At 32.3% G+C, this 12,507-nt stretch overlaps 1 protein-coding gene across 24 annotated transcripts in view; it reads left to right on the plus strand.

Moving 5' to 3' along the window:
* Positions 1 to 12,507, plus strand: part of LOC105343249 (uncharacterized) — a 54,111-nt gene that overhangs the window by 30,382 nt on the left and 11,222 nt on the right. For 7 of the 24 annotated variants that reach the window (XR_004602403.2, XM_034474159.2, XM_034474158.2 and 4 more), the window contains one exon: positions 5,058 to 5,107. The exons of 7 other annotated variants lie outside the window; for them this stretch is intronic. Coding sequence is in view for 10 of the 17 variants with exons in the window: in XM_066069888.1 (XP_065925960.1) it covers positions 8,696 to 10,637 (1,942 nt within the window). In the remaining 7 variants the exon portion in view is untranslated. Of the gene's footprint in view, positions 1 to 5,057; positions 5,108 to 8,695; positions 10,772 to 12,507 lie in introns of those variants that run through there. 10 more of the 24 variants (XM_034474168.2, XM_011450542.4, XM_020073328.3 and 7 more) reach the window with 2 other exon arrangements.

Below are 12,507 nucleotides of genomic sequence, written 5' to 3' on the forward strand. Positions count from 1 at the left end.
GTACGAATAAATTGTCCCCTTTCTTTGTTTTCTTAACCAAAGGAACATAACTCTTTTACGAATTTTCAAAATAAACACAGAGAGGGAAATAACTCTTTAATGGTTTTTTTCACGAAACACAAAAAAGACATTAACCAAAAAGAACAAACAAACGAATAAAATAAACAAAAGTACAAACCCTTTCTCCTAACAGTAAACAAAAACGTCAATTTGGCATATATTTTTGTCTAGTTTTTCAAAAAATGTCCTTTTTACGTTTCATTCTACTACATATGGACTTGAACCTTAAAATAACATGGTATGTACACGTTTTATTTGATGCAAAATTGCAAATAGAAATTTTACGAGAAACTTTGTCTATGTCATTTCTACATTGAAATGACACCTTGAACATATTTCATTTCATCTGCTTATCAAATCTTTTTAATATTGCACACATCTTAGAAAAACCTATACTTAGTATGCAGACGGTCCTCTTAAAGAAACAAATTTCATTATGAATTCGATTTTATATCTTTCAAATGTAATATTATAATGCTATCTTAACCAAAGAAACAGAAACATAGTAGATATGATTTTTATGTAACTGTACATGACATAATGAATTGTCTGCAACACAAATATTGTTTGTTATAAGAGAAAATCCATGCAAGTGTTTATGACAAATAGATTAGATGAATATAAAGTAATTGACAACCTTATTTGCATTCAATTTTGCAAAGCTGATTTATAATTGCAATCACTTTGAGTTTTCCAAAATTTTACTTTTTCACATTCAAAGTACATACTTTAAAAGCAAAGATGTTGATCCACAAGTGCCTAATTTTACTTCTTAAAACAAACAGTGTATAGGCATTTCTTTCATGGGGTATCTAAAAACTCAACGAATCTTTATTGAAAAATGATTATTTGTTACTCGATCCATAATTCACTAATTCATCTTTAACTTTTTATCAGTTGGCATATTAGAAACATTCTTATCAAATAAAATGTCCTTAAATTATGCTATTACCCATGTACAGTTTTGTTCACCTTTACCAAGAAGATCTACTGATATCTGTCATCGTTCATCGTCCTTTTATACCTGACCGCGTCCAACTTTATTTCTGAAACCAACCATATTATCTTGATCAAATTAAGGGCGCGTTGACCGAGTAGGACTGGTAGGAAACGTAAAATTGGTATCCCCAACAACACACACACAATTTACCAGAGGCTTTCAATTCTGAAAATGAATAAAACCTGCACAAATACAAATGAACAAATCATGGTTAAAACGAGCAAGTGCATCTCTACCAAAAAACGTTAAATGCATGAAACTTGAATCATGTCTCCTGATGTTACGACTCTATTGATATATAGTAAACTTACAGTGATGCTTTAAGTATTACATGTATTTCTACATTGCTGTAAATCTAACGGCAAAATAAGAAATGATAGAGAGAGGCATTTAGAATAGTTTTAAAATCGACGAATCTTGAATAAGAGGATCTTCTTTTCTTATTTGAACTCTTATTTCTCATAACTGTGAATTAAAATGTGTATATTTATACCAAAACACCAATGCATCGCAAAAAAAAATGAAATAGAGATTTACATAACATGCTGCTTGATAAAAACTATCTCAATGGGTCATTTGGTACTTTTGAGTTGTACATGTGACAAATTAAGTTTTAGCTCTTTGTAAAAATAACGGCTTACAGTTCATGTATGTGTTAGATGGGTTTTTTAATGTTAACCTAGGCCGAGTCTTATTATTTCTACCATAGGTATTTTTATGAAATTTGTCAATGTAGTTATACTATTTTATGAATTATTTTAAAATATAAAATATTTACTTCCCCGTTTCTTAGGGGGTCGTCTCAAAAGTGTATTTCGGGACCCCACAGATAGTTTCACTTTTCATAGCGGGATTTTTCGTTTCAAGTTAGGTAAGAATTAAGAATGGACAAAGGACAAGACTGTAGAATGTCCGACAAATCCCCCCTGAAATTTGAAATGGCATATGATCATATAAAAATTCTTTACATTTGAAAGTGTGCATCAGTACAAGTACATGTATGATATAAAACTACATCCTCTGACAAATTAATAAATGTACTTGGTACTTGTCCTTTAGTTTTATTTGTTCGTTTCTTAACATTACAGCATGATCTTATATCTGTGCTTGCGCCATTTATATCCGACATTGTGTGTAGAGAACATTAACATTACGTAATTGTTGTCATTATAAAAATGGTATTGGATATTTTTTTTCATAATAATCCAATAAAAAAAGAAAAAATATTTTACTTAAAAGCCAATGAATTAGAAATAAAACGCCATCTATACAATTCGAACACCCTCTCAATCGAGAACGATGGACAACGAGCCTCCGCTTATCACAGTGAGCTACGTTAACGCATTAGAGTAAAGACGGTATCTTTAACTGTTTGACAATAATTAGTAAAGTAAAACGTTTTTGGTGAAAACCACGGATTTGACTAATTATGGGTCTAGACTCCATTTTAATAAATCAATAATGAAAATAAATGAAAACTTATTCTTCAAATAAAAGTACTTTTAGGATAGAGTCAAGGCCCATTCATATCTAAATTTTGCAATTTACATCTAGAACAGTAAATGATCCACGATTTTGGCATAAAACGCTGTGCAGCTTAATTTGGAAACCTATACCTATCGTGTTCACAGAATGAAAACACAATATTGACTTCTATAGTGAAATTTATTCTAAAAACAATACATACAAGCCAAAAATTAATATTCTAACTTAAATTTAAGTTCTTTTGTCTTCATTGCCCCGAGTGTTTATTCCCACTTAGCCAACATTCTGAAATTCTCAATTCCCACCTGGCCAACATTTTGATTTTTTAAGACACCTGAGTGATCAGGACGCTATAGTCTGTTTTCACAAGTTAATGTATTTGTTATCAATTACCTGAGAATAGTTTGTTGAAAAAAATTGAAAAAATAGCATTTAATTTTGCCCTTAAACATGATAATCAGAATGAATAAATAAAAATAACCGAAATTTCTTTTTGAAATATAATTGTAGGTAAGCAATTTTCTGCAAGATGATTGCACTAAACAGTTTATATGTTGAAACCAATACGAGCACTTGCATGATTAGAAGGTTTATGTGAATAATTTTAAACTGTTTAAATTGGATGTATATAATATATACATGTATACATAAATAAAATCGATCAGCAGTTTTTAAAGAATAGACTAGAAACATGTATTACTATGTTGTAATATAATATCATATTTAATAAGACCCTTGACATTACAATTTAACGCAAATAACACAATTTTGTACCTCATGTATTTTAATTGTTTGAGAGAATAAACAAATTGAAATTGAGAAGCATTTTAATGGCCATTAATTTACAGAATCGAAAGTCTGAAAATTATGAGTTTTTAATTGTTTTATAGACTGCTAGTTGAAAGACATAAAAAATCAAATTGCCCAATCTTCAGGTGCAGGTCAACTTTATAGAAAATGAAACAGAGGATTTTATCTTCATTACTAATTATGTATTGATCATCATACAATGAATCTTATTAAATGTGAAGTATACACCATTAAAGGGACATTGTGACGCGCAAACCCATGATTCAGCAAATATCGAATTTTTAAACGATTTCCACATATTTTATATATCATATGAAAAGATGAACTTTTGAAAAATAACGGTGTTCCAAAGTAAATAAATCAAATTAGAAAGAGAAAAATAGAATTATGCGTTGGGCCAACACAAAAATATTGAGTTTTCCTTCCGCTTCATACACACGCAAGCGCAGGGGAATGTAAATACTGCAGGGTGGCATACATCATGAACCAGAAACCTCTCATTGAAACATGATGTCTTCAAGAACTATATATTTATAAAGATGCATTTTCTATAAATGCATATTTTTTACCACAGACATTGAATAGCTTCAAATTTAAATTCTTAATTATCAGTGTTTCAATCCCATTGTAACTATTTTTAGACAGAAATCGCAATCACGTGACACTACACCTATTTCTAAAACAACTCAGCAATTTCCGGATTACCTTTAATGACCTGTAGATTGATAGGTAATGACTTGTGATGCGTGAAACCTTCCGTATGATGAAATTTCGAGTAGCTCTTTTTATTTCCGTTCTCATAATCAAAAAGTAAAACATCTATTTTTGAGTCACCGTTCCACTTTAAAAAATTTAGTATAGATACTTTACTCTAACGTTTTTGTGTTTTGTTTATTTCAGATTTTGTAGATTGGAATTAATCAAAATAATCATAGAAACCAAAAAAAGTTGAAAAAAAAAAGAATTGAAATATGACCCATATAATGTATACCGGTTGTTAAAATTGCTAACGTGATTCTTATAATTACAATATATTTTCAATGCCTTGTTTAATTTAAGTCAGCTTATATAATTATCTCAATTTATAATGAAAATCGACAAACCATGATATATGTACCCTAATTAAGGGCATGAATTATAGGGGAATATGTAACAGTTCGTTTTTAAAAAATAACATTTTCATCTGAATTTTTCAAATAAAGAAAGTACTGACAGAAGCTCAATTTATACAGATTCTTCTGAAGGCTAATAAATATATATTATATCTCCTACTTTCATCTGAAAACAGACAATTGCTTACCTGTAATTAAATTCTTTTGTTCTTTACCTGCACCCCATTCCCACTTGGCCAACACAAATCTACCTGTATTTTTACCTGTATTTTTTCAAATTTTGGCTAAGTGGGAAGACACCGCCCCGAGTGGGGGATATACAACGCCAAGTATGCCCCTGTACTTTATACATTAAAGATAACTCATGTACGCTCTTATTTTATATGAATTCTAAAATACGATTTTCATGTGAATCAAGAAGACTAGCTTAACGTGTAAGGCTGACAGTAATTTATTCATAGTCGTTGGGAATTTAAATTACTGCACTGTCGCTAATTTTAAACGACCGCGACTATTTACAATTGAACATAATTTTCCTTTACTGTGCATAAACACATGTTTCAAAGGATTTGTTTTTTTATATTTCATAGAAAATGAAATAACGGAAACACTGAGGTGAACACAGGTTCGGATTTTGCAAGTAAGTTATACAATGAGTATACTAGGATAACAAAAACAGAAATCTAAAGAAATTGACGTGGCAGATGTACAATGTGTTTATTACCTTGAATCTAGGTGAAAGGACTACGAGCGCTAACGCCCGTTCCCCGCTTACATTTTACATCCAAATATTTAGGAATTTTTGTAAGATATTACAAAACAAAGTCGTCTACTAAAAAGAATAATCAAATCCTAATTTATTTATATTAAGATAAAATTTGAAGTCAAATAATAGTCTTTAAACGTAAGTTTTGCTTACGGGGGGTCTAAAAATGTCTTCATTGAAGTCGGTCTTTATGAGTTAGGAAAATATTATTTAGTGCCCGATATGTCTACGAAACTTAATAATCACAAGTTTACGTTCGATATTTAAGAAAATTTTCATTTTAATTCATATCTTTAATTATATGTTGAAATGTTACATGGCAAAATGCTTTTTCTAGTATGTATTTTGGTCTGTCGGCATATGTCCCCCTCCCCTTTGCGAAACAACAAACCCTTTGGTATGAATATGCCAAATAACAATATACAAAACGCCCCAAACGGAATTTTTGTTGCACGGGGGGGGGATGTTAAAAAATTCCGTTTTCCGTTAGTTTCTATTATAAAATATCTCTCTCTTTGTTTGACCAACTCCTTTATTTCATTATTTCAAACAAAATAAATTTGATTAGACATTTATCAAAAAATAACTTTTAGTTAGGCTGCTTGACAATGCTACCGTTCGCAGTTCTTTGAAACTCGATAATCTGCAAATTATGTCAAGAACTGAAATTTAAGAATACCAATTGAACTGATTTTACATTTAAAAAATAATAAAATATGCATGTATTTTCGTTAATCCCGGACTTTTCAATGTGTCATATATGATGTAATGTGTTGATTACCTTGACAATTTTAGTGCATTTAGAGGCAAGTCAGAATATTCAAATTAAGAGCAGAAGCGACATTAATGTTTTGTACTTTTGTAGTGGATATTAAAAGTTGATTGATGCATCATACGATTTCTATATTTTGAGGAATTAGTTAGTTTTTAAGTAAACAGAGGCATGTAAGGGCAAGAATATGGAAATACTTATACATATGTTATGGACTATGGATATTTAATTGTTCATGCTGTGAAATTTATTGTAGGTATTCTGTTTTTAAAAAGGGGTTTTCTTTTTCCATCTCACCCATGGCAACGTAAACAACAGACAATCCTATATCAATATTGTTTTGGAGCAAAAATTTTCTTTGTTAGTTTATAATGATTTATTTGACATTCTTTGAATCCCTAAGAGGGAATTGATTTTGTAAAATATATCAAGATAGTTTGGGATAAATGGTTCATTTTCAAACCATTTTTATTTTAACATATCAATCATTCCAAAACCGCTTCTATTAAATAAATAATTATAAACAAATTTTCTTAAACATTTAAGGCTTCAGAACTTGCAATCAACAGCTTATTAACTTCTAACATATTAAAACATGATACCTTGATATACACGTTAAATATTCATTATAAAAATCAGAGGATTCTTTATACTGTATTTACTTCTGGATTCAATATTATCATATATACAAATATAAGAAATCGTGTAAAATTCGATATTTGTTAAATAAAAGATTTGTGCGTCAACTTTGCCTTTTTAATTTATGAGTGCTACTTCTGTTGATACACAATCGGTTGTATGTACCATTGCATGATAAATGTATCATGAAGGTATCATGAAGTGTTAGAGACTCTCGTGAATAAACAGTACAAACATACTGTCGAATAAATAGGATGTGTTTTGCATTTTTTATTGGTTGAATGGTTTTAGTAAAATGACGTTTGATTGCTCGATATGCCAAAGGTACATGAGGAGCGGTGCGATATCCTTGTCTAGCAGGCTTGGGGTAATGCTAAAGTAATGGTAATGCATTGCAATGCATTACATGTTTTCAAAGTAATGCTAGTAATGTGTAATGCCACAAAATTAGCATTACAAGTAATGGTAATGTAATTCATTACTTTCCAAAATTTAGTGTAATGCTGGCATTACATGGCATTACTTTGCATTACTATGCTTATTTATGCATGTTCACTTTAAAAAATGTGATGAATAAATGAATAGCTGAAATTGAATTTGATTAACTTTATTATAAAGAAGAAAGAAATAATTCATCAAATAAAAATGTTTTAGTTGTATTAAAAAAGATTTATAAAATTTCATTTTTAAATTGTTCATATTACTAAATATAACAACACAGTTTCATAACATTTTTATGAGTGTTGTTTTTAAGAGTTTTAAATCATTTAAACAATTTACTCCAATTAGTTTGCACTTCAATAGAGATGTGTCAACAACACAATATGCCCCCAGGATAACCTAAGTATCAAAACAATCTATTGTTATAAGAAGTGCTAAACACCCCAATCCCCTTCCCTACGCCATGTCCCAATAGAATAGAGGACAGACATGCATGCACCTTTAAGGGCAAAATGAATGCACTGTCCATCCATGATGAAAATCAAAATCACTTCCAATATTATAACCCATTTGAAAATAATTTTACTCTCGCTTTCTCTCTCTCTCTTCCTCTCTCTCTCTCTCTCTCTCTCTCTCTCTCTCTCTCTCTCTCTCTCTCTCTCTCTCTGTTGTACAGTTGTACATGTATATTAAGTACATTAGATTGGACTGATAGAAAATACAAGATTCATGTATTTTTTCACTTAATATATCCTAAGATAAAGATTGTCAAACAATCTTTCAGTCCCAGCTTCCACTGCACCTGTACACCGTTTATTTAGTATAGCTGGGAAGATTTTCAAACTAATAGGAAGCAGTTAAAAGATGAAACCTGTGAAACTTTGATCATAAAGTGCAACAGCAATCTTTTGTATTAAAGTGTCCTCAGCATAAAAAATCCGATTAAAATATATTAAGAAATATAACTGGGAAAACCCCTCTGTCTATAAATTAATACAACTAAGTGTCCAAAATTATAAAGATTTGTGTTATCTGGGGAAATACCGGTATCTCTATTTAGCTTTTTAATAACCGCAACATTATTCCATAAATTGTTTTCTATTATGCACGAATTCTGTGTCTCTATATCATATCTGACATTGTATCATGCCAAATGTGTATAAATATCTTTTTACTTATATAATATGTTGTTCATAATGCCACAAGATTATTATATATTGAGCAAATAAAGAATGACTCTTGTATATATAGTCATTGAATTTGAACCTGATACTGAACATGAACCTGTAGATATGTTAAAGAGTGTTTTATATTTGAAACATTTGCAAAAACTCTTTATTAAAGAAAGTAATGGTAATGGTAATGCATTACTTTACTCATGTAATGGTAATGTAATGCATTACTTCAAGAAAATCAAGTAATGGTAATGGTAATTTAATGCCCAAATTCATGAAGTAATGGTAATGTAATGCATAATTTTATAATGTAATTCGCCCCAAGCCTGTTGTCTAGCAAAGATGTCGAATTTAATATTGTTTAAGTATCCCTTTTATACATGTTTTTTTTAAAACCACAGGGAATACTCTAATTCAGATTAATTTTTCTTGTAGAATGTTACATCTTCGACTTATTTGGAATAGAATCAGTATAGTCAGAGCACGATATAAAAGACAACTGAAAATTTTCCTTGGAATATTAGCAGTTTATTGGATATATGGTACATTTTACAAAGAAGTAGATTATGTTTTTATTAATGAAAACACAAACAAAAAATGCATTATACCTAACTTGGATGTGCGTGATAAGTCCATAGAAAAGTTTTTCGTCCAACTTGACCCTATTAAATGTGAGCAATCAACTGATTTCGTATTCATTGACCACAAAGGATTTTTGCAGATTAACCACAGCGCTATTTCCGATTCTGGGTACAAGGATGTTTCCTGTGCTTACTCTATTGTGAAACGTGAAGGCGACTTTGATGTTAAAAAAGAAGCGGAAGTGGGTTTCGAAAAGTCCACTTATGTTGGTGCAGATTTTATCCTTGTAAACTGCAAAAATGACGGTGGGCGTGTCATTTACGAAAAACTACACCACACAATTGATTATAAATCTCGATTACAACAATATAAACTACTCGATGAGTCCATGGAACATTTAAATGTTTACGTGTTCGGAATGGATTCCTTATCACGGTTAGCAGCAGAGAGAACCATCCCAATAACGCTTCGGTACATAGAGGAACATTTAAAAGGTTATATAATGAAAGGGTACACGAAAGTCGGAGCAAACACTTTTCCAAATTTAGTTAGTTTAATGACAGGTAAAATTTGTTTTTCCAAAGAATTACCACCGTATGCCGAGCATCTAGATCCATACCCCTTTTTGTGGAAAAACTTCAGCAACTCTGGATATGCTACAATGTTTGCCGAAGACTTGCCGGACATGGGGACATTTTCATACTGGAAAGGCTTTAAAGAACAACCTAGTATGCACTATATGAGACCATTCTACTTGGCACTTGACAAATTTGGTCTGCCAAACACTAGAAGAGCCCTGTTAGCTTTAGAAAATAGCAACATTAATATTGGGAGTACGTCGGCTCTATGCGTTAAAAACACACCAAAACACAAATTTTATATGAACTATTATAAACAGTTTATTGAGTTTTACGGGAGAAAACGCAAATTTTCTCTTGGGTGGCTAAATGAACTCACTCATGAATATGACAATCTTGTTCAGTTAGCCGATCGTGACTTCATGCTATTTTTTAAATGGATGAAAGACTCAGGAAAACTGGATAACTCTGTTTTAATTGTTATGAGTGACCATGGTATAATGCAAAGATCAGTTAAAAACACGCTTGGAGGAAGAACAGAAAATCGAATGCCATTATTTGCTATTGTAGTACCTCCGCATATAAAAGCAAAATATCCACATATCCCCCAAAATCTCAGAAAAAACACAAAACGTTTAACTACAGTTTATGATGCTCATGAAACATTAGTGGATATTTTAGAAAGTGATTTTCTTCGTAGTCAAACAGTCTTGAATGAGAATGAAAAGCTTCCACGTGGCATCAGTTTCTTCCGAGAGATTCCGGAAAAGAGGTCGTGTGACGATGCAGCAATTCCCGGTGATTACTGTGTTTGTAATTCTTACGATCAAATGGACGTCGGAAGTACAGAGTCAAAAGATGTAGCTCAGTTCCTCGTGTCATATATTAATCAAGTATTATCAAAACAGGGAGACAAATGTGCCAAATTACACATCTCTGCAATTAAAGACTTCTTTTTTGTCAAATCAAATCTTCAGCGTCATAGAGAAAGGGAAGAATTTTCTTTGAGGAACATTTTTGGATTTGATCCAGAAGTGAAAAAGTTTTTGAGTGTGTTTGAGACCGTTCCAGGACATGCTCTGTTTGAAGCTACAGTGAGCACAAACGAAAAGGGGTCATATGATGTCATAGGGAGAGTCAATAGAGTAAATAGATATGGCAACCAATCGTGGTGTATTGAGGACAAATTTGCAAAACCGCTATGTTACTGCTCTTAGTATTTTATAAATAACATTCCTTTGTCTGGTTTTACTAATCTACATGCATGTGCCATTATAGATTTTTGATAATGAAGGTGTTACTTGATATTTTTGATATGCAATTAGATATTAGATAAATTATTTTTCACTTTTGTTATTGTTTCTTTTTAGACAGGAAATATTAGTTTTTAAGGAATAAAACAGTTACCGGTTAATCACTAGAATTTGTTGAGATATTCTTATTGTGGATTTATCGGGGACCTCTCACACACGAATTTTCAATATATAGGAACTATAAAGCACAGTATTAATTTATTAATCAATTAATTTACGTCACTTTACGTCTGCATTACACGTACACCGCTCTCTTAGAAAAGAACAGGCGGGTTAGAGGTAGAGGGACTGTCAACCAGATATTCATCCTTAGAAATATCCTGTAGCTGGCTAATGAGTGGAATGCTACTTTGTTGATTTCGAGAAGGCGTTCGACTCAGTGCAGAGAGACAGTTTTGGATTTTCATGAGAAAGAACGGTATACAAATAAACTGATCCAAATGGATTAGTACTATACGAAGGCTTCCAATGCTCTGTGGTTGAAGACAATGAGACCACAGTCCCTTTCCCTGTTTTGATCGGTGTAAAGCAATGCTGGTACATGTCAGGATTCTTGTTGCTTTTTGATAATAGACTTGGTGATGCAGCAGTCAAAGAAGAACGAACCGGAATTCAATGAGACTTTAACACCATGCTTGAAGACCTCGACTCCGCAGACGACATTGCTCTTCTGTCATCTACTATCATGAAGCATCTCCAGTTCAAGACAACAAAGCAGGAAGACAACTCAGCTCAGGTCGGTTTGAAGCTTAATGCCAAGGAATGCAAAGTGCTTAAGGTCAACAGTAAGAGTGAAGCCAGTCTGAATGTCGGAAACTGTGAAGTTAAGGTGGTAGACAATGGCACCAAGGACGGCGGAGGCACAGCCGATAGCAGAAAGAGAATAGCGATGGCCAATGCATCCTTCAGGAGGCTAGAAAACATTTAGAAGGGTACAAACATCATCAGAAATATCATAGTCCTCTCCGTATTGTTATATGGAAGTGAAACATGGAAAGATGTACAGGAGATGGCAGAAACATCTACCATCCGCGGAGGGATCGTGAGAAGGAGATGGAACGGCCTCGTATTAAGAAAAGATCCAACAAATGACTGTACCGTGGCTCTAGGTTAGACGCCTGAGGGAAGAAGGAAAAGGGAGCGCCCAACGACAACATGGCGACGGATGGTATAGGTAGAAAGAAATAAGTCGGGGTGGAGATCCTGGAACACAGCGCGCCGAGAAGCTTCAGACCGCGACATGTGGAAAGCAAATGTCAATGCCTTATGTGCCTCCTCGCATGGAGAGAGTTCAGGCTTAAGGATTACGTCATAAATCTTCGCTAAAATTAGAATGTTTATCCAAATTGTTGTGTTTTTTTTAATTAAATAAGAACCATAACAGCAGTTCTGTGGTATATACGTAACTCATTTTAATGTTTATCCTCAAGCAAACACAATGTCTGGGGGTGTCATAAAATCAGCAAACGTATTGCAACTCTAGTTTCATACACAATTTTATTTTCTGATATGTTTCAAGGATCAAAAGAAAAGAGCACATTATTTATTCATTTCTGCACCCGGAAAATTTAATGGGCCGTCATTAAGTAGGGCAAAGAATGGATAACTTACCATAGCGTAGCTCAGGTGGAAAACCATAAACTTCGATAATCTAATGTAGTAGTTACCCCATATAACGTTAACATTGTTGGTTATGTGTATACCCGGGATATATAAGGTAAAGTTACTTGTACCATAGTTTACGATTGTTTATTATATCTTATTATAGTTATCT

Source organism: Magallana gigas, chromosome 8, assembly GCF_963853765.1.
Source record: "Magallana gigas chromosome 8, xbMagGiga1.1, whole genome shotgun sequence".
In the NCBI taxonomy this organism is placed as follows: Eukaryota; Metazoa; Mollusca; class Bivalvia; order Ostreida; family Ostreidae; genus Magallana; species Magallana gigas.